The 22618-nt window shown below is 37.3% G+C and overlaps 2 protein-coding genes and 1 long non-coding RNA gene across 6 annotated transcripts; 1 reads left to right on the forward strand and 2 right to left on the reverse strand.

Moving 5' to 3' along the window:
- Positions 1–79: 79 nt before the first annotated feature.
- Positions 80–21463, reverse strand: LOC114474792 (uncharacterized). Of its 3 annotated transcripts, none has more exons than XM_028465313.1 (8): positions 21181–21463; positions 18847–18917; positions 18579–18752; positions 18458–18498; positions 18144–18206; positions 17945–17986; positions 17706–17879; positions 80–292 (listed from the first exon to the last, which is right to left on the reverse strand). In XM_028465313.1, exons 1-8 carry the CDS (start codon positions 21339–21341, stop codon positions 194–196), a joined length of 825 nt encoding a protein of 274 aa, XP_028321114.1. In that variant the 5' UTR covers positions 21342–21463; the 3' UTR covers positions 80–193. The 3 variants fall into 3 exon arrangements, with proteins under 3 accessions (XP_028321114.1, XP_028321113.1, XP_028321115.1); XM_028465312.1 differs by having other exon boundaries at positions 82–292; positions 18579–18755; XM_028465314.1 differs by lacking the exon at positions 80–292 and adding an exon at positions 17083–17627 and having other exon boundaries at positions 18579–18755.
- Positions 8230–13405, forward strand: mrpl28 (mitochondrial ribosomal protein L28). Of its 2 annotated transcripts, none has more exons than XM_028465315.1 (6): positions 8230–8439; positions 9252–9552; positions 10655–10807; positions 10872–11006; positions 11071–11175; positions 12646–13405. In XM_028465315.1, exons 2-6 carry the CDS (start codon positions 9268–9270, stop codon positions 12736–12738), a joined length of 771 nt encoding a protein of 256 aa, XP_028321116.1. In that variant the 5' UTR covers positions 8230–8439; positions 9252–9267; the 3' UTR covers positions 12739–13405. The 2 variants fall into 2 exon arrangements, with proteins under 2 accessions (XP_028321116.1, XP_028321117.1); XM_028465316.1 differs by having other exon boundaries at positions 11089–11175.
- LOC114474794 (uncharacterized) lies at positions 12743–16359 on the reverse strand. The gene is made up of 4 exons (XR_003675392.1): positions 15884–16359; positions 13372–13459; positions 13091–13183; positions 12743–13007 (listed from the first exon to the last, which is right to left on the reverse strand). It is a non-coding gene; the product is annotated as an uncharacterized LOC114474794 (long non-coding RNA).
- Positions 21464–22618: the final 1155 nt, after the last annotated feature.

Consider the following 22618-nt stretch of genomic DNA (forward strand, 5'->3'; position numbering starts at 1 on the left):
ATAGAGTGAAATCAATATGAAGATGCAACAACTTAAACTTTTCAGATTCTTTAAATGTGTTGAGGAAATATGGAAATCAAAGATTTGTTTCTGAGTCGTGGGTGCTTCTGGTGAAGGTTGGAGAAGCTGTGGCCTCTTGTTCTGTCTCAGGGTGATGATCAGATGCTTCCTCACTGAGGTATTTCTCTTGGGCTTAGCTAAGCCTCAGGAATGCACTGGCTATACTGGTGGAGCGATGAGGATTTATGGACGGTGTCAGGTCCAGTCTGATGTTGATCTGGTGTCCAGTCACCTGAAACGAACAAGTACAGATGGGACATGCAGCAGCAGCAGAGGTGAAGCGTTCTAAAACTGTTATGTAATGATGACTTTTAGCATCTTTTCAGTCCTGGGTTCTTGTAGCTGACTTTAAATGAATAAAATTCCCATTTCATGTAAAAAGTTTAAAGTTTCCTATGGATTTAATTTGGGTTTTTTTTTTATCAACAGGGTTAATATCAGAAAATTAGGTGTTGGACGATAATAGCTTATGTTAAACATCTCTAGCTCTTAAATATACCCCTATGGAACAAAAAAGAACATTTTTATGATAGGTTTAAAATAAAGCTATTTCTCAAACAGCACTTCCATCCAGTTGGCGACATCTGGCAGAATATGCAAACACAAGTTCTGCATTGTGTGCATGTTTAAATGCTACAAACCAGTCCTTCAGTTACAGCTGAATGTTCATCCTTCACTAAATCAATCCTCGTCATAATCCTGAGTGCTCTCAAAACTATGATGGGATTTTCTGTGGATGCAGATGATGTCATTTCTCACGGCCAACCAGCATACAGGCCAAAGTATAAGCATCAATACAGATAAAAAATAGTTGATTTTGAGACCGTATATTTAGAAAAATATTACAGCAATGTATTCATGAACATCTGTTTATTTTACAATATGCGTTTCTTACAGATTTCCATGTATATGCTACTCAGTTCCACCGAGAACCTTTGTTTACAAAATAACAAAAATAAAACTCTTGAAGCTAATTGAACTACCTTTCTTCTCACCAACTTGAAAATGGTCACGCCCAAACAAATATTTCATCTGAATTTCTAAGTGACATGACTCATGGAGGGGTTTTTTAAGGCAGTGGCTATCCGTGCGGTTGCCGTATCAATATACCGACATTCTATCCATACACAGTGCCCCTTTTTGGCCTGTTTAGTCACGTGATTGGTCAGTCATTGGCAAGTTTAGGTCGCGTGACTAAGACTAAACCTTACCCTAAACCTAACCCTATCCCTAAAAATTGTTGCGATATTGGGTTATGACCTAACCCTAACCCTAAGATACTACGTACGGTATACTTGTACTTCGGTAACCGTACCAATAGCACCGGGGGTTCTCCGTACGGCAACCGTACACATAGACACTTTCTTTTTTTATTGTGTTGGTAGGAAAGTAGAGTTCCTGGAATAAAAAAAAACAAAACATACATCTGAGATCTACCAGGACCAGGCTTGGATTGGAGGTGGACAAACCTTCTCTCTTTGCAAAGTGGAACATAAGACATCTCTCATTTCTGTTACATCTCTACTCTTATGGACTTAATTGATTTCACGTTTACCATTCAGCCTACATTCCTTACACCTTTGACCAATCAGAGAATATTTGTGCTGTTGTTTTGGAGACTGATGAGGAAGAGATAATATAATAAAGATGTTTATTTCAAAGTTACTCAAAGGCAAGTTGTAAAAATGCTCATTTTGTCATTTGTTCTTATTAATGATAAAGATACTTCTTAGCTGGGCCTTGCCTTATGATTAGGTGTGTGTGGTTATGTAATCCTGACAACACAATGGGAATTTAATTAGTTCAAATTAGCTTCGCTTGATTTGTTCAGAGGTTCACTGAAGGTTGTTGGGTGGGCTGGATGGATGAAGCCGTGTTGGATGTGTTCTCTCCCACCAACTAGCTGCAATAAGAATGCAAACATGGATAAGAGGAGGGGACACACACACACACACACAGATCACATGACTGTGATTAGAGCAGAGGAGGAGGAGAGATGGGGAGCACCCCAAATGACATTTTCTGGATTTTCACTCTGAGATCATATCCAGGATTCCAGCCTGTCTGAAATTTTTTGCCAAAGATCCATTCTAAGGTAACTGCACCTAAAATGTATTTTATTTATTTCTTTATCAATTTACCAGGAACAATGCAATTCAATATAGATACAAATTAAGTTTCAGGTCAATGTGATGCACATAGAGTGTATAGCTAATGCTAGTTCACAACTCCTGGGCCCTGTTGCAAAAAATTAAATCTTTCCACTTCAGTGTTGTTTCAAGATGCAACAATGATTTTACATATTAGAAAAGAAGTGCGGCTTTTTGATAGTTTTTCCAGTAATAATGACAGGAAGAAAATCTGGTAACACTTTACTTGAAGTCTAAATTAAGACATCTTTGGAGCTATGTTGGCATTTTTGGGTTCGGTGGAAGGATCTAGTGGGGTTAGGAAGGTTTAGAGTTAGAGGTAACAACACTTAATGACAGCCTTCATGACACCTTATTCATGCTAATGACACGTGTCATGTCATAATGACAGCGTAATGTCAGCCTTATGTATAAAACTTCAGGTAAAGTGTAACCCAAAGACTTTATTAGTTCCAAAATTCATTCATGAGTCAACACATTACGGGAGCATTAAACCAACATTTCTGTAAATGACCACGCCCATTCTCGCTGATGTCAGCAAATAATAATGCATTGGATTTTATATAGCACATTTTCATAGACACTCATAACACTTTACATTGATGTGCATTATTCGTTCACTCCACATGCAGTGGTGGTAAGCTACTCGCCAATGTTGGTGAAGTGCCTTGCCCAAAGGCCTAACGACAATGACTTGGATAGAGTGGGATTCGAACTCTCAACCCTCAACCCTTTGGTTATTGGATGACCCACTCAACTATGCCATGGGTCTAGAACAAGCCATATATCACATAGTAGTGTAGCTCTTCCATGACCTAGAGGTCATATGCACAATGTGTGAGTGTTCAAACCAAAGCAGTTTTGCTTTTTGTTTTATTCAGTTATTAATGTTTTACTTTCATTGGGTTTTTCGATCTTCTCTTTTTTCTTCATCTATTTAACTATTATCCACAGCTTACAGGCTTCAGTGTGTTTGAATGTGTTGCGTCATCTCTACTTTACAGGTATGTGGTTGCCACACTGGTGCATGCTGGGAATGACCATCCTCCTGTTGCTGAGTGAAGTGGCCGTTAGTCGGCTGTGCACGTCCCTCGTCACCCTGGTGGATGGTTTCCACACGCTCTTCATTCTCACGCTCATGGCTTTTCCTCAGAGTGGGATCTCAAACACATCAACTCCTTCCACGCTGCCTGCAAAGTCATCTTTAGAACAATCCGTCACCACAGAACAGTTCTTCAGTGCTTCTTCACAGGAGGTCAACCATCATCACATCTTATCTGGTGCAGAGGTTCTTCCTGCAGAGCCAAACTGTGGTTTGTCCTTCTCCGACAGAAGAATCCACACTGTGGGAATCTTCTTCTCTGCCCTGCTCCTCACCTCCTTGTGTGCTTCGTACCTGATGGAAATTGTTTGCTTTTGCCTGGAGCCACAGCCAGGGCGCTACCCCCTGGTACTGGTACTACTGGGAGCTGCAGGTGTGATGCACAAGATGCTGATGTTTGGATTGAACTGGGATTGGATGCATGATGGGAGGGCCAGTGGTGGAAAGCAGCTGAAGGCTGATCCTCAGTTTCAAGGTAAAACACATGAATAAATAAACAACATGTTATATGTAAACCCCAAATAATATATTTGGGAGGACATATTTTGGAAGGAAACAAACAAAACGACAGACAAAATACTACATTAATAACACAGAATCACTTAATTTGTAAACAAAATGACAACATTTATCTCTCAACAACATAATTGAGAGCCCCAGATGTTTACGTCAATCAAAAGAATAAACCCTGAAATAAAGATACATTGATTCTCCCTACAATCATGTCAAAAGCCTAGTCTTGTAATAACCTCATCTTAATTAAAGGTGTTTCGATCCGATATTGATATCGGAAATTGGTCCAACATCAGCAAGAAAAAGTTGTATCAGTGACTTTAGATGCATTACAAGCAGTTTATTCCATACCCTGCTACAGCACTTCTATACAACAGCTGACACAACTAAATACTGACAGAAAAAAATAAATAACTGAAGTGAAATTGAATTGTTATTTTGCACTTTAAAAAATAGATTATTATTTTTTGCTATTATTTGATTAATTGAGGTCATTTTTTACTTACTTACTCACTTACTTACTTACTTACACTTACTTCTACTTACTTACTTATTTATACTTAAACCTGTTTTACCTCCTCCTGTTGTGGTGATGATGAAAGAAGGATGAGTTGTTTGTATTTTTTCTGTTACTGGCTTAAATTTATTTTTTCTTCCCCTGCTTTATTAATTGAAACTGAATCAACAAAAATGTAAATATGCTTCTTTTTTTTTTTTTTTCCAGTTTTAGACAATCAGCATGCATCTGTACCCTCTTCGTTGTGGAGATCAGAAACTAAAAGAACCGCAGCAGGAGACCAGAAAACTGCCCGTCTTCTGTCCATTGTTTTTATTATTCAAGGACTTTTCACATCTGTCCTGGCTCTGATGAACAGTCTGGTGGTGCTGCTGGTTGCACCTCTCTTCCCTCACAGCTCTGAGGCTTGTAGTCCTCTGATCTACTTGGATCCAGCTCTCTCTATTCTCGCCATCATTACACTGATAGCCACAACATTCCCACAAGTCAGAGTTTGATTATTCTCAATGCAAACATTGCTCTCACGTTGCTTTAGATGCTCAGAACACTTTGTAGTGACTGACTGTGTTGCTTCTTTGCTCAACATCCACAGATGTACAGCTACAGTCTGCTGCTGCTACAGGCCACACCCCCACACATCTGTGTGTCTGACGTGGGACGCAGGATCGTGAGTGTTCCAGGTGTGCAGGCTGTACACGACCTCCACATCTGGCAGCTGACAGAATCCATTGTGGTGGCCTCTGTACACGTGCACTGTTACGCTGGCTTTCCAGTTCAGAGGTGAAGTAACAGTGAAGTTAGTTCATCTGCAGCGTGAATGAGGACTAAGTCTACATGTGTTGATGCCAGGGTTGGGGTCAATTACATTTTTCAATTACAATTACGCCAACATTTATTGCAATCACAATTACATTTACAATTAGTATTTTCTCTCTGAAAGTCAATTACAATTGTGTTTTCAATTACTAAAGTTTGATTACAATTACTGAGCCTGAAATAAAAAAGCCCACATAAAACGTATCTTGTGTTAGCTTTCTGTTAGCATCTCTTGTGATAACGGGTCAGTTTTGACCTCATGTCTTAAATCAGCTGTAAAATACACTAAAAAAATATGGTAACTCTTTACTTGAAGTTAAGGCTGACATTATTATTATTGACATTTGCCATTAGTATACATTTTGAATTTGAAATACTTCCCTTAAGGGAAATTTGGGATTTTACACTCTGTTATTTTAGGGACATGCTTCTCGCACACATAGGCCCGTGTCACATACATGCACAAACGGGACATGTGGACATGCATTACTGGAGAAATGTCAGAGTGGGGCTGCTTTTACAATGAAGGGAGCACACCATGGTATTTGGTGCCTTGCTCAGGGGAACAACATCCGATTTTGGTCCGCACCGGTACCTGAGCTGGCAACCCTCCAGTTCCCAACCCATGTACGGACTGAGCTACTGATGCCCTGAAAATAGGGTGTCATTTGTTACCCTAACCCCTAATCTTACCCAACCCCACTAGATCCCTCCACCTAACCCAAAAAATGCCAACATAGCTCCAAAGGTGTCATAATTTAGCAAACGACACTTAATGACAGCCTTCATGACACCTTATTCATGCTAATGACAGATAGTGTTCACCATATGTATAAAACTTGAAATAAAGTGTTACCAAAAATATTATCTATCATCCAAATTTGTTTTTTTTTTGTTTTTTTTTATCTCTAGGTTACTTTGTTAGGCTTCCTAATCCATGAAAACATTGTTTTTAATATTTTTGCTGTGGGCGTCTGAGTCTTTCTTGTGTCAGTATACCACTTGATTTAATTTATTTTCTTAATGGTGAAAGGATCCTCAAGAGAACTGTCTGACAGATAGTGGGAAAAGTTGATCTGAAACATATTTTAATAATTGTTAACTACATATGTCTAAGGCAGACATAGGCAACTGACGGCCCTTTGTCTAAACTTTCTCTGCCCCCGAAGTAAATACACAAAATGTCTGAATTACATAGAAAACACCCAATACCACGACAAAATATGAGAAAAAGAAAATATTACAAAAAAATACACAAACCAAAGAAGACGAAACCTTTTGTTTTTCCTGAATAAATATTCACATTGGTCATTAATCTAAACACTGATATGAATGTTGATAATGTGGCCCTCGGAGCAGAAAATCACATTTTTGTGGCCCCTGCTGTGATCACAGTTGCCCATCTCTGGTGTAAGCCATAGAACTGTAACATATGCTTCTGTAATGTAAATTATTTACAATTCCCCAGGTTTGTGTTTAATTAGATTGCAAATGACACAATAACGTCAATTATCTGAACTCAATTACAATTCAACTGTTACAATTTTAATTGACCACAACCCTGGTGGATGCAGCTCAGTTATTTACATGTATGTAATGTCACATGTGTGCAGGTGTGCTGATGTGACTGCCGGGGTCTCTAAAGTGCTGCAGAGCGTAGGTGTGACATGCTGTACTGTGCAGCCAGAGTTTGTGTCCAGTTCCTGTTCAGGAGGAGTCAGTAGAGGAGACCTTAGCACCCCTATCATCTGCAGAGAGGACCCCTCCCCACCTCCAGCTCTAACCTGCAGCCTGGCCTGTGGGAAGGCCTGTGCTACAAGCATGTGTTGCTCTCCTTCAAAGGAAGAGATCCAGTGCACAGTGGCGCCCCCTGCTGGAGAGTCTAAGGAAGAGCCTCACACTCTGGTCATAGAGAACACCTTTCTCTGATATTTATGAATCAATTCTACTAAAACAAGGTGCTTCTTCAGTATTGTTGTTGTTGGGTTTTTTTTTTAAGATCCAGTGAAATGCAGTGAATTAAAAAAAAAAAGACAATAAAGAAAAAATGTTTTGCTTCTTCTTTTGTACTCAAAAAGATTCTTACAAAATCATTCCCACCATACACCACGTCCAGTCTCTGCACACAAATCATGTACGAATTACCAAGACATCACATTAGATATAACCTAAATATAAACTGGAATACTTTTCTATTTCAAAGAGATGTTAATGTTTGGCTGCTCAAATATTTGTTTACTTTGTCCACCTTCTAAATCCAAGTATTCTGAATACTTGCACAAGGCAAACACTTAAAATAAACATGTGAAATGTTTATGCAATTGTGTTTTAAACTGCATATATATATATATATATTTTTTTTTTTTTTTTTTTTTTTTTGTGGAACTCGCTTTTCGCTGTCTAACTGTTTTTATCATTACCTGTAAATGACGTATTTAGCGCCACCTTGATATTTTCATACAGCCAATCAAAGGCGTTGCTATTTCACGCACTTAAAAACTGGCACAAAATATGCTTTAATTAGTACCGTAAAAGACAAAAATAAAATATATAGCAAGTGCAGGTACATTGATTTGCAAATATTCTCAATGGTTAAGTGAATAATGAAATGAAAATGAAAATTTAGTGACACCGTGAGTGAGAAATATTTGCGGACTGTTGTGTATTTATAGACACGGTGGCCATGTTAGAAATGCCCTGATGAGCCTCGGTGGTCCGGGGTGCAGGCTTCAAACCTGTAGCTGCTTAGCGGCAGAGTGGTTCAATTCCACCTTCCGGGCGCAGTTTTCTGGGTTTATGCTGAAGATTTTAGTTGGTTTTTTTACGCTAAAGTTTGTTCCTAAGCAACCTTTTACGACTTCATAAAAAAGTGCATTCTTTTCGTTAGGAGTTTTCCATTCATATAAACAATTAGGATTAGTAACAGATAACCAATTTAGCAATATAGTGGTAAAATAGTGGCAATAATGTGGTAAATTCTTGTAATTTAACGTGAATGACCCGGAAGTAGACCAATAAATGAAGGCGTTATTAACCGGATGTTTGTTTTTTATCCAATCAGAACTCTCGTCAGGGTGAGAGGCGGGACTTAATGCGGAAACAAGTCTGTAACGAAGACGGCGTGACGTCCTTGTCTGGCCAATGTTTTATAAACATGAATTAAAACCTCACACTGCGATTTGTTGAAGCGTATTATTACTGTAAGCATCTCTTCTTCAGTTAAATTGAATATTCTGGTTTTCTGTGCGGAGGAAAAACCCTAAAGCTCTCTTCTGTTCACAGTGAGTATAGATCTGGTTATGGTTGTGTTTAATGTGCACATCCTTAGTCTAGGTTGTTTATAATGTTGCATTTCACTTGGCACCTGTTTGGGAGATTTACGAGACTTTTTAGACAAAAATGTAACATTTAGTCTGATAAGTTCATGGGAAAATGTGCAAGTGTACAAAATAAATTCACGTCAATGACTTATGGACGTGAATGTCTTCTTTTACTTCTAATTTGTCTTTTACAGTGTTTACCTAAAGCACAAGTGTCAAACTTAAGGCCCGAGGGCCAAATCTGGCCCTTTTGAGCATCCAATTCGGCCTGCAGGAGGAAGTAAAAATGACAGAAAAAAACACGAATCATTGTGTAAATAAACTCAACAGTATTTGCAGGTGCTCACAGTTTTTGTGGTACTTGTTTTTACATGATTGCTGTCATTTTTAATGTTAAACTTTTGAAAAAACAAAACCAAAAATACTCAAAATTCTTAAATTTTCCTCAATTTATGACATAATAATTCCCTTAATTAAATAAAAATTAGTCACAAAATCTAGTGAATTTAAAGTGAAGCCCCTGTTGGGACTGTTATCTATCAATTGTTGCTTGGTATTGTCGGTTTCTTACATATTTTGTATTTTATGTGTACGTAGATGAGTAAACTATGGCACAATTGTGTTGAAATTACTCATTTTCCCTGCATAAAATCTGTGGCCCAGTGATAAAGCTGTTCTGTATTTGGCCCCTGAACTAAAATGAGTTTGACACCCCTGACCTAAAGTATAAAGACCAGTCTCCCTGTGCTGATTTGTAACTTGTCTTTTCACAGAATATAAAAAGCGATCATGCCATTGCATAAATATCCAGTTAAAATGTGGGACGCCCTGAAGATGAAGCAGGGTATTTACGCTCGACTCCCCCAGCACTACCTTAAGTCTTTGGAGAAAAAAGAGCCCACACCAGTTCACTGGAAGCCCCTGGGAGTCCAGTACCGAGCCAATCCCATTACAGGACAGAAGGAACGTGTGCAGGACGTCCCCATCCCCATCTACTACCCTCCAGAGTCCCAGAACGGCCTATGGGGAGGGGAGGGCTGGATCAGTGGATACAGATATGCCAACAATGACAAAGTGAGTGTTTAGAAGTGTGTGTGTGCGCGCGCGTGTGTGCGGGCGCCTTGAATTAAATAAGAAAAAAAAAAACTCTCATTAGTGTATATCATGTGTCATAGTTAAGTACAGAACATAAGGTAATAAACTTATCAAAAGCAGAATAATCAATTAACACTTGGAGTATGGAGTTAAATTTGTGTCTTTATTATTCAATCAAAAAATAAATATTTTCAATAAAAATAAATAAATCACTTCAATTAAATAAAAAAAAAAATTCAATCAAAGAAAAAAAGGGTTCAAATGCAATTATATGGGTCTCAAATATTTTTTGACATTTTAATACTTTTCCTTGATTGAAAATATTTTTTGATTCAAGTGATTTTTTTTGTTTTTATTGAAAAGGGTTTTTTTTAAATTTTTTTATTTGTATTAAATAATAGACATAAATCCACCTACATGATAGTGTACCATGAGGAAAATACACCATATACTGTAAACCCTGGTGTTGCTGTACAGCTTGATTCCTCGTAATATAGTTAGATAGAAAATCACTGTTACAGAGCTCTGCTTATCAGAACTTTGGTATGAGACCTTGAGCAGAGACTGCTTTTTGCTGGCACTGTGAATACAGCACAATCTGTCTATACTGCGTGTAATCTAATCTAATATGACTCAGCAAAAGAGCAACATCTCTGTTCAAAAGTACAACGATATAATTTAGTCATCGTGTATAAACACATGACAAATTGTACACATGAACACACATTTGATGATATGATAATTAATATAATAATTGCCATAACACTTTGTTTTTAGTTTTTATTATTTTCAATTTGTCGTTAATTTCTACAAGTTTCACATCATGAATATTACATTAATTGATGTTTTATTGCATTTTTTTACCACATGTAAAAATCATATTACAAAAATAGATGATCACATAATTAATTGTCTAAAACAATAAATAATCAAAAGTTTTCTACTAATTCTCTTCAACTTTCCACCCACAAACAGGGTTTTTTGGTATTTGCATATTTAACAATAGTTTGGAAATAAATCTCTCATCTTTATCATCTCCATATAACAGTAGTGAGCGTATGTGCTTTTTCCCACTGTTTAGATGTCAAATCGTTTGAAGAAGGTGTGGAAACCTCAGCTGTTTGAGAGAGAACTCTACAGTGAGATCCTTGATCACAAGTTCACCATCACAGTTACGTCTCGGACCTTGGACCTCATCGACGCCGCCTTTGGCTTTGATTTTTACATCCTGAAAGTAAGAGGACATGTGTTTGCAGATGATTTTGTTCTGCTTGAATCTAATGTGTAACTCTGTGTAGACGCCAAAGGAAGACCTACAATCAAAGCTGGGGATGGACCTGAAGCGGGCCATGCTGCTCCGCCTGGCACGCAGAGACAAAGAGCTGTACCCCGAAGACCCCACCAAGAGGGACAAGGTGTACTGCAAATACAAGGTGTGAACTGTGGGAAACTCAACACAGAGATATGTGGATTTGAATGATTTTAATGAAATGTTAGTGTTGTCTGCATGAGCAGCAGTTTGAGATCCCGGAGGAGGAGGCAGAGTGGGTCGGTCTGAATCTGGAGGAGGCTGTAGAAAAACAGAGGCTGCTGGAGCACAAGGTAACACCTCACTTAGCCTGTATGTATTCAGATTGAGATAATTGGCTCCTGAAAGAAACATCCCTGGTGTTTCATAAACAACTCAATAATTCCACCAAGTTCATTTTGTCTTCTTCTTTTTTAATAATATGTTGAGGTTTCATTTATTTAGACACCTTTTTTCAGAAAATTAACTTTTAAATTCTGGTCACGCCCAGAAAGAACTCATGAGGCCACATCAAAGCGATGAGCAGACGCCTCTGAGGAAGACTGACAGTTGGCAGTCCAAACGTGTCGGGAGATCAAAGTAGATTTCCTGAAAGAAGTTGTCTGAATAAATAAAACCTTTACATGTTAAACACAAATCAAACAAAATTCAAATTGTTTACTCTGATTAATTATTATTTTTAATGTTTTAATAATAATTCAACTAAATATCTATATGAGTTCACTTTGCCGAAATATGCCTAGATCCATTTTTATATTATGTTTTATTCTTGTAAAAAAAAAAAAAAAAATTAATATGTATGAACATACTGTAAATATAAAGTTTTTCTTTTGTTTGTACTTATCAGAGGTGTAAAGAGTACGAATATGTTCTACTAAAGTAGAAGTACTGTTATTTGATTGAAATTGTACTCAAATACAAGTAAGTCATACATAAAATACTCAAGCACAAGTAAAAAAAAAAAAAAAGCAGCTCAATCAAAGTACTCAAAGTAAAAATTACTAGTTACTTTCACCTCCCACGTTTATTTTTGGTAATAAATCTTGCCACGGTTCCCTTGCATACAGTATATAATTTATAAACTTAAAAAAGAAGAGATGAAATCTTGCACAATTGGATCTTCATTTATTTTCCACAAAGGCATCTGTATAAAATAAAAGGTTTGTCAAAATATACAATTATTTTTTTAAATAAAATAACACCAAATGAATCAATTCAAAAATGTAAAAAATCCCAGGCTATCAGTATAGATACATTTATAAACTCTAAAACAGTTCCATGCCAAATGTGCCATGTGAGAAACAACAGGATAGGTAGAAACCACAACCTGAACCGAACAAAGTGGCTGGGCTTTGATCAGAAATGGCACAAATAAAAACATATGCATTATGTTCAATGAAACGAGAATAAAAAAATAATAACAAAACATAATAATTTACTGAGAAACAGTTGGGTGTAGAAATGTAATGAATGAGTTTACTTATTTTAAAGTGTACTTAAGTACAAGTAAAATGACAGATTTAGATTTATAATCAAAACAGTACAAGTATCCATAAAAGCAACTCAGTTACAGTAACGTGAGTACTTTCCCCTCTGGTAGTACTTATACATTTCTATACTTTTTTTAAATTCAAAAATATTCCATTCAAACAGAAAAGTGTCTCACTCCCGTTCCTCGTGTTTAATGAGTTACTCTATGAATAGATTAGAATGCTTGTGAGTCTCAGCACCTCTGCCTCTTCCATCCTGTGTGTGACCCTCAGGAGCCCGAGCCTCTGTTTAAAGTCTTTGTGGACAAACTGGTGGAGGAGCTGCACATGAAGAAAATGTTGGAGCCACATCTCATTGAGAAGTAGTGACCGCTGGAGACAGACACTGAGACTGGATGAATTGACCACTCAGCTGCTCCTGAACCTTGTAATTTGTGAATGATGCCGAGTCAGCAGATCTGCTACAGGTTGGGCGGTAGTTTATTGACATAGGGAAGATTACGTCCGACTGAAGCCATTTATTGTCACTTTTGTTCATTGTCTATTGCGTTTTGAGTCTTGTTGAATGTCTCTCCATCCAGGACTGGCTGTTCTGAGGGAGTTCTTGAGTTCATGTTGGGTGTTCACAAATCAAACTAAGAAACAACACAAGGTAGAAATTGTTTTTACAAGGCCGATCTGGGACTGTATTATAAATAAATGTAAGTTCTCCCCCCACCTCCACATCATTATGGTGCATGCTTCAGATGCTCTAAAGCTTATACCCTTAGATAACCTTCAGTGGTGATGTTGTAGAACATCATGAGAACATCTACACAAACAAAAGAAACAAAAGATTAGAAACATGCAGTCACACACACCAAGTTCCCATATTTCTTTGATCATCTCTGCAGTTGTTAAGGTTACCGTGCTAGACAGTTTCCAGTACATTGTGAATGTCAACACAGGTGGAAATATTTTGTCCACTTAGTAATTTACTGACATTATATCTCAGCTTACCATGTATTGCTGATAAACCTTTGTATTCTCCAGAGGTGTCTTGTTGTTTTTGCCCCTTCATTATGAAGTCAAACCATGTGTGAAGAACCTAAAGGAACACATTTCATATATGAATCAATATAAGCAACAGATGCAGTAACATGTCATATTTTATACATTCAATTTATCAGTGTCTTGTCAGACAAACCAGATCTTTAATCCATCTACGACAAATATCCTTGTGTTGTGATATTGTGCACGTTGGGAACTTCATATTTATTAACCTAACGTCCAGAAAAAATTTATCAAATTACTTGTGTTAATGTATCATACTGCATCATTGTTTTTTTATCTGTAATGTCTGAATGAATACAGACGGGGGTCAAATGTGGTAGAAAAGCCAACAGGGCGTGTCCTCACGTCTTTGATCTGTCAATCTGATGTAAAGCGATGAAAGAAAGAAAGCCATGGTACATTTAACTAAACAGTGACAGCTGGCTTGTCAGAGCAGCTGCTCCTCTGACTAATCTTAGTTTGATGAAACGGGGGAAAGCCAGCGTGGTCAGAGAGGGTTTGGTTAAGCCAGCCGTCATCCTACTATCATGGATGCTTTAATTCCACTTTGATGAAATACCCGCTGAGTGTTTCATCAAAGGTCACTTAAAAGAACCAGGCTTATAAGATAAAGCCTGGTTTAGCCAAACCATCTCCAACCACGCTGGCTTTTTCCATTTGATCACATTTCAGCTCCAAGAGCAGTGGCTCAGTCAAGCCAGCTGTCACTGTTTGGGTTAAGTGCACGTCCATTGATTTCTGCATCAGACCAATGAAGTGGATCACAGATTTACTGATCAGAGACATTAGGGCGCATTCACAGCATTTTACTCTAAATAAACAGTCAATAGAAACCAATACTGAACCAAGAGGCTTTGACATCAATTTCTATCAGCCTTTTCACACTCTGGAAGTGCGATTGCGCGACCTGGGGGGGGTCATAGGTTGAGAGGCATATAAACATAAACAAGCTTGTTCACTCTTGATATTTCCAACCTAACAGCATTTGTAATTTTATTCCAGATATTGTTAATGTTTGAATAGTGTTTATATTGTTAATATTACACATATTCGGACTCGAGGAGGTGACCAGGGTTTTCGACTGATGCCACTTTCGGCCGATCCGAGCACTTTTAAAAACCGATGGAAGCACCTCAGCAGCAGTATGGAAGCTAGGCAGGTCCCATCGCTTCCACACAGGTGACCCCTGGTGCACGAAAACACAGACTATCGGGGTCTCTAACGGACGGAATATGGACTCTACCCAGGAATGATGCACATATCCGAGCACTTTTGTAAAACCGAAGGGAGAAGCAGTATCAAAGCGACAGACGTCCTCTGCTTCCTCCTGTATTTTTTTTTTTTATACTTTTGCAGTTGTTTTAACCACTGTAAAATGTTTTGTTAGTTCTCACTTTGAAAAGGTAAATGTACACCATTCACTAACGAGGTCCATGATTATTTTTATAAAGCAATTATTTCACGTATTTGAAGGAAGTGCGTAAGATGGACAGACCGATAAGTGAAACACCACTGTTTAGCTGATTGATCACTGTTGAAAAGACAGGAAAAACCTACATTTTTAGCTCTTGTGCAGCATTAGCTTTAGCTGCTAACTCAGCATTTCTACCTTGGAGACCGATACCACGTTTACGCATTTTTTTTCTCCAAAGAATCAATGCTCCAACGGGGAAAAAAAACATCTAAATCTCTTTCAGACTCGCTGTTTACACCGCCAGCTATGGCAAGTTTATCCCTCTTGACCTTTGACCTCATGCACGAGAACTGAACCAGAGCGAGATTGTGTAAAGGCTTATTAAGCAGCAAGCAAGAAAAAGGGGGGAAAAAAACTGACTCGTTTAAGAAGTTTCTTACGGTTTCAACATTTTGAAAATAGTAAAGGGTTAAAGTCGGTGTTATTTAGTGCTGAGTAGTTACTGTACTGTGGGTTAATAATACTGACGTGTTAAAAAAAAAAAAAACAGTGAACTGATCAAACTCACATGGATCAGTGTGTGATCACACGCTTCATTTGTTCTCTATGATAAATCGACTAAATAACACAGACTTTAACCTTTTGCTACTTTTAAAATATTCAAACAAGATACTTCTGAAACGTGTCCGTCTTTTTTTCTCTTTTCCTCTTCTCACTCACTGCTCAACAACAGATGATATCATATTATTGGCTGTTTATTCAGAATAAAAGCTGCAGCATGAGCTCCCACATCTCTGATCATTAAATCTGTGATCGATCTCATTGGTCTTATGCAGACGTGCACTTAAGCTAAACACTGTCACCTGGCTTGGCTCAGCTGTTGCTATTCAAGCTGAGGAGAGTTTGATGAAATGGAAAAAGCCAGCGTGGTCACGGACAGCTGAGGTAAACCAGGTTTAAACCGTAGACCTGGTTCTATTAAGAACACTTTGATGAAATACCCCCTGGTGTCTCACATCACTGCCATAAAAGGATCATACTTACCATCCCAAAGCAATGGGAAGGTCTTTGTCCATCACTCACTCCATCTGCAACACAAAGTCTGCATTAGGAAAACCAAATTTAAGACAAGGAATCAAATCTGTATTATTTTGACATTTGGAGACTGTACTACGAAGCTGGATTTTACTTTCTCAGTTAGTTTATATGTGGCTCCATTGTTCACGCCCAATCCAACAACCCAGTAACTGTGCCTCAACAATGAATTAAGAGGGCATTACTTGAGCAGGAAATACAGTAGTTGTATACCAGCCGAACATACATGCTTTTAAACAACAAAAAACTATGTGCTCATTGCCCAATATCAGATTGTCAGTGCCCCCGGAGAAGCAAATAAGAGTACATTAAACATACAAGTGCTAGGGCTGGCTGATATATCAAGATTTCTTTTAGCTTATTTTGTTTTAAAACACTTGTGTTAGAAATCGCTGCTTTCGCTACTTCTCAGAACAGCATGAGAAGCACAGTTTGATGGATTTCTGAGTGCATCCTACCCCAGACCTTCCCCAAAACAAGCCACACTACAGAAGTCACTCACATGTGCTGTCCCTTAGAGGAGAAAAAGCCAAAAGTAGTAGTTTGTTAATAAATGAACCTGTTTGGAATTTTGCAATAGCAAATTTAACCCAGAATTGTCTTTCTGGTCAAACCTAATTTGGATTGAAATTATCGAGATTTATATCGTATATCGCCATTTTGAGAAAAAATATCTAGACATGAGTTTTGGTCCATATCGCCCAGCCCTAGTATTATAATATTAAAGCTTACCTTGTAATTTAGTGGAAAATGGACGTGGTTCTTTTTCCTTGTTGTTTAACGACCGTTTGCATCCATTTAGTTGCATTTGAGGCTCCGTACTGTTCTATTCCATTTTTTCATTTTCCAGTTGTTCATAGGAATGGTAACCCTCAGCCATTCTCTCCACGATCCAGAATGTCTTTAACTCATTTCCCCTGAGATCAGCTCCTCTCATCTCCTCCATCATCATATTCCACAGCGTAGCAGCACATACTGTTGTTCAATGTTGGGTATTTTGTCATTATGTGGAGTGTGCCCTATGCCTACTCTAGTTAAGACCATCTCCTCTCTTCTCTTCTGCTCTTCCCTCCCTTCCTTGCATTTCCTGTTGTCTGTTAGATCTCTCCTCATCTCAATACCTGGTCCAACTACTGTTGCCACGGTTCCCTGATGCTTTCTTCACTATTCCCTAACCTTCTGCTCTTGACAGTTTAACCATATACTGTAGTCTATGTCTACTTTTTTTTTTTTGCTGTTGCATAGCTAATTTCTCTACCTTTTCATTCCCTAGCATTCACACACTCTTTCTTCTATGGTTTGACGGCTTGCTGCCTCAGCCAATCAGAGCGGCTTTGATTAAGTAGATCAAAGGCAGCAACACAGAAAATATGTTTGCAGAGGTATGGGTAAAAAAAAAATTCTGCAATTTCCCACAAATTGCATTTTGAAATAAATACCTACACTAATGAATAAAATAAATAAATATTCAAAATGACAAGAAAAATTAAAAGAGGAAGATTTCTTACATCCGTCCCCAAGACGTAAAATAATTAATCTTGCCCAACATTGACCTAATTTGCAGAATAGGTCGTGGACCAACAAAGTTCACATAGACCTGATCTGAATGTTTAACAGAATAGTGCAAATATTTAAGAAAGGAGAACAACTGATTGTTCCCTTAAGTTCATTTCCAGCACTTGTCTGTGGAAAGCTTGGGATAAGCAGAGAAAAGAAAAAAAATTCTGGATTCACTTTGCACATATTGGCTTTAGAATTTTTTTTTACTTACTTCACACTGAAGCTTCTGGGTTTCTAAGTCTAGTTTCTTTGAGGTTTTTCTCTTGATTTCCAGGTCTAATTCCAACTCCTGCAGTTTCCGTTTTTGATATTGGATTTTCACATCGGCCAGCTCGATTTGTTTCAGGAGGTGTGTTCGATAGAGGCTTTTGATCGTTTGCAGGTTCTGTAAATGACGTTGAAATAACAATAAAGGACGTTGCACATTGATTTTCTTCAGGTAATACTCACGTCATTGCAAGGCTGGTCTTCAGATTCTATAGGATCCTGGTCCTATTAAAAATATAAAAAAAAATAAACGTGCTAAGCACTACATCACAAAATAATCGCCATTTTAAATGAATTAAGTAGACGTATCTGTTAGCACTTTGAGATGACTTTTGTTATTAGCGCTAAATAAATAAAGTTGAATTGCAATTTGACATTTTACCTCCAGCTTCACAGAGTACAAAGACGCAGACTCTTCTTCCTCAAAGGTAGAGGAGCCTTCACCCTGTCATAGTGGAAGTGATTGAAATAAATAAATACATTTAGCATTAACAACTGAGGGCGGGGACAAAAACAACTAAAACTTTTCAGACCACTTATATTTTGAGATTTTAGATGCAGTTTGATCAAATCCAATATTAGTTTTCTGGCTAATATCAGACCGATATCCAATATCAATATCGACTCGAGACATCCCTATTTAGAATTGATATGATGAGTATGCAGATAGCAGACATGCAGTGAAGTGACACTCACTGGATCGAGGATCTCTGAAAGTGTTACTGTGTTGCCAGATACTGCAATAATAAGCACATCTCAATGTTAACATGTACAGGAAATGAATGCTTGAAATTGTCCAAAAATAGAAGAATTGTACCTTGGATTAAAGGTGCAACATCTGAGGGTGGGACAGAGTCTGTGATCATCACCCTCTGAATCCCTTCTAGCACAGGTCTCCCCCTGTGTAAACTTAGAGCGTGCTCCTCTATTGGGGTTAAGTCTACAGCAGGTAAGCCGCCCCCTATCGCCGACGCGTGCGCTTTTTTCTTTACTGCTGAAAAGTGCAAAAGGAAGAGGGGGGAAAAGAAAACATTCATTTATATAAATCTGTTAAATATAAAAAAAAGTATCTTATAAGATCTTACCATTCTGCAAAATATTCTTATATTTTATCTTCACTTGCTGCCATGTTCGCTTCTCTCCACTTATGTTGGTTCTACAACATTGACCGATCAGAAAAGCAAAGCACAATATTAAACAGACATAAACCATATTAATGTAAAGAGAGTTATTTTTCTCACAAAATGAATATGTATTGCATTCCCAACAGTATGGCAGGCAGGTACCTGTGCCTAACATCAGTGTTTTAATGAACAAATTTACCAGTAAATATTCCTACAGGGACACTTTAACATCGTGTAAAGCAGTGTTTCACAACCTTATTTGTCTCAGAGGTCTCTCTTCAGAAGAGGAGAACCCCTTCGTCACTCCAATTTAGTACGTTGTTAATGTTAATAACTTGAAAATATCAAGCTGTACGTTTAACACACACTAAATATCACTTTTGTGCATTACAATTATTGTATCGCAGAGAATATATTTACCTCAATTTTTAGTAATGTGCATAACATGTTAGTAACAATTTAGCAGGATATTAAGGCCACAATATTGTTTAATTCATTAATGCAGTTTATTATCAACGGGTGGAAAAGATGTTGGATGATCGAGAATCCAACATCAACAAAATACGAGCATGTACCGTATTTTTCGGATGATAAGGTTCACCGGATTATAAGGCGCACTATCAATGAATGGGTCTGACTGGGTCTATTTTCATACATAAGGCACACTGGACTATAAGCCGCACCGGTTTGTTATTATTATTATTAAGACGCATTAAGCGAAATAAAATAGTAAGATAAGTCAAACTTTATTCAACTCATTAACAATAACTCTCAACATTGTTCAGGTTTAACACATAAAATACAGAACAATACACTCACTTTTTCAGTTCAGTATGTTGAAGCGCAGTAGTTAATTTCATACATAAGGCGCATCTGATTATAAGGCGCACTGTCGATTTTTGAGAAAATGAAAGGATTTTAAGTGCGCCTTATAGTCCGAAAAATACGGTACAGTGTCTGAAATAGGTTTAAAAATGACTCAGCATGTTGGAAATAGATTCATCAATGTTTCCAAGTACCCCCTGCAAAGTGTTCAAGTACCCCTAGGGGTACACGAACCCCTGGTTGGGAACCACTGTTGTAGAGAACCTATTGTAGAAGAGTAGGAACTAATTTAGCAGCAAAGCAGAATTAAACATGACTATGAACATATACTGTAACTATGAGTGTCTGAGTGCTTGTGTCATTTACGTATAAGGATTTTTAACCGCATGAAAGTTCATAAAACCGGAATCATCAGATAAAGTTTACATGAATGTTAAAATAAATAAATGGTGGACAAAATAAATGTTAACAGATATAGTGTAATTCTAAATATGTTTTCGAACAGCAGTCGTGTCCAGACAGTCACATATTTTGACCCTATAAACAGAATGAATTACAGATAAGTAATGTTTTCTTGTGAAAATTCAACGTGAGTGCATATACACTATAAGGTCAAACATAATGGAATCTTTTTCTGCATTTAAACTTTTTTTTTTTTTTTTTTAACTGAAAGAAATGCAGAGGGACAGTAAGTTTAGGGGTCACATCACGGATGTGTACGTGTATTTGAACATCAAAATATGGAAACTGCTAAAAGTAAATCATAACATGATGAAAACATTTATTTTTGAATCGTTAAGACACATTTAGAGAGATGCCTTGTCGAATTAGTGGGACTAGACGTTTAAAACCCATCCATCCATTTTCTGACCCGCTTGCTCCTTTTTTCAGGGTCGTGGGGTCAAAATATGTGGGGCTACCTATTAAAAACAAAACAAAACTTTAATTAAATGAAAAAATATTATTCTAAAAAAATGACTTGGTACCAAAACCACAATGAATAGGTTGTACCCTGATAAGGACCTGGGATTGGACATTTAGCCCTATTCTATTGGACCATCTGAATTAAACCGTTTGAAAAACATTTCTAACTGCTTATTTGGATGGAAAGTGTGACAAATAGTCATCATTTTGGGGGGAAATATGTATGAATGTAGTTTCTAAACCCAATTTAGGGAGTTGTGCCTTATGGAGTCAATGGGGATGGACATTTAAAGGGGAAAACAAGACTCCTGGGGTTTATTTGTGTAGAAGCTATTGACTAAATATGAGCAATTTCGGATTAGGAATAATTTAGAAAATAACTTAAATTCTTTCCAGATGCAATTTGGAGAGTTGTGTCATCTTGAGGCAGTGGCAACATACATTAAAAAAAAAGCATTTCATCCACTTTGGTCAAAACATGCACAAGCTATTGAGCATTTTCAGCCAAATATTATTCGAATGAACCCAGATACTACCGGTACTTACGCATTTAAACGGTTCGCTATAGCCTGCCAGCCTTTTTCTCTTTCCTTAATAGCAAGAATCGTGTTTCCTTTCCGACATATGAGATGGTTGAACTCCTGGTAGGAGTCCAAGAGAAGCTGCTGCTCCGTCGGGGTGAACGATGCCGCCCTCGCCTTCTCCATTTGGAAATACTACGTTGTTTATCACAAATCCTTCGTTTTTTATTGTCTGTTTGAACTGGCGTCAAGCCTACAGCGCATGCGCCCTCACGTCTCTGATCAGTGAGTCTGGGCTCGACTTCACGGGTCTGTGAAGAAAGCCGCTTGTGCGAGCAGCTGCTCTTCAGACTAATCTGAGTTTGATTATAATGGGTAAAGCCAGTGTGCTCAGAGAAGGCTTGGTTAAACCAGGCGCCATAATGGTTTTATCCTGGATGGTTGAATTCCACTTTGATGAAATACCCCCTGGCTCAAAGACAGGGAAACTGTGGCAAAATGCTGAGAGTTTTGAACGGCAGAGCATAACTATACAAAAACAAAGAAGCAGGGGCAAGAAACCTGATTAATAATTCAGTTATAGGTTTTTAGCGAATCAAAATAAGGATTAAGTGCCCCACGACCCTGAAAAAAGAGAAAGCGGGTCAGAAAACGGATGGATGGATTGATTAAGTGATAACAGATAACGGAGATCTCACTATGCACAGTATATTGGCACATTATTATTATTATTATTATTATTATTATTATTATTATTATTATTATTATTATTATTATTATTATTATTATTATTTTGATTAATATTATTACTAGTAGTAGTAGTAGTAGTAAACTAATAATTAACAGACTGACCAAAACCTTTAAATTTTTTATGCACGGTTCACACTTTTTTCAATGTTTTTCTTTGTAAAAACAAATGCAAACAAAAATGCCAGGTTTTGATCCTTTTTCCTTCGTTTTAAAGAGAGCTGACTATCGCTCAACCTCCCTCCACAGTGCGCATGTATGATGTACTACGATGGCGCATTGTAGTCAGTAAAAAAAAACAAATCCGTTTTCCGAATTAATTATTTTTTTAATCCGTTTTCCGAAACATTTTTTTTTTTTTTTAAATCTGTTTTCAGAATTATTATTATTTATTTTTTTAATCCGTTAATTAAAAAAAATAATTCAGAAAACAGTTCTTATGCTTATGCCTTACTATATAATCACAATGTTTTAATTTTTATGCTGACCTCCGATATTTGGTGTTCTTCATATTAAAAAAAAATTCAAAATATTTTAACTTTATGCCTTTTCAAACAAAAAAATCAATGTGTTTCTATTTTTATGCCTTACTATAGCCTTACCTCAAAATAAATAAATAAATACATTCAAAATGTTTCTATTTTTATAGCTTACTATAGCCTTACTTTTGATTTTTTGTGTTTGTCATATTTTTTTTTTTAGTTTTTTATGCCTTA

Source organism: Gouania willdenowi, chromosome 13, assembly GCF_900634775.1.
Source record: "Gouania willdenowi chromosome 13, fGouWil2.1, whole genome shotgun sequence".
Taxonomy (NCBI): Eukaryota; Metazoa; Chordata; class Actinopteri; order Blenniiformes; family Gobiesocidae; genus Gouania; species Gouania willdenowi.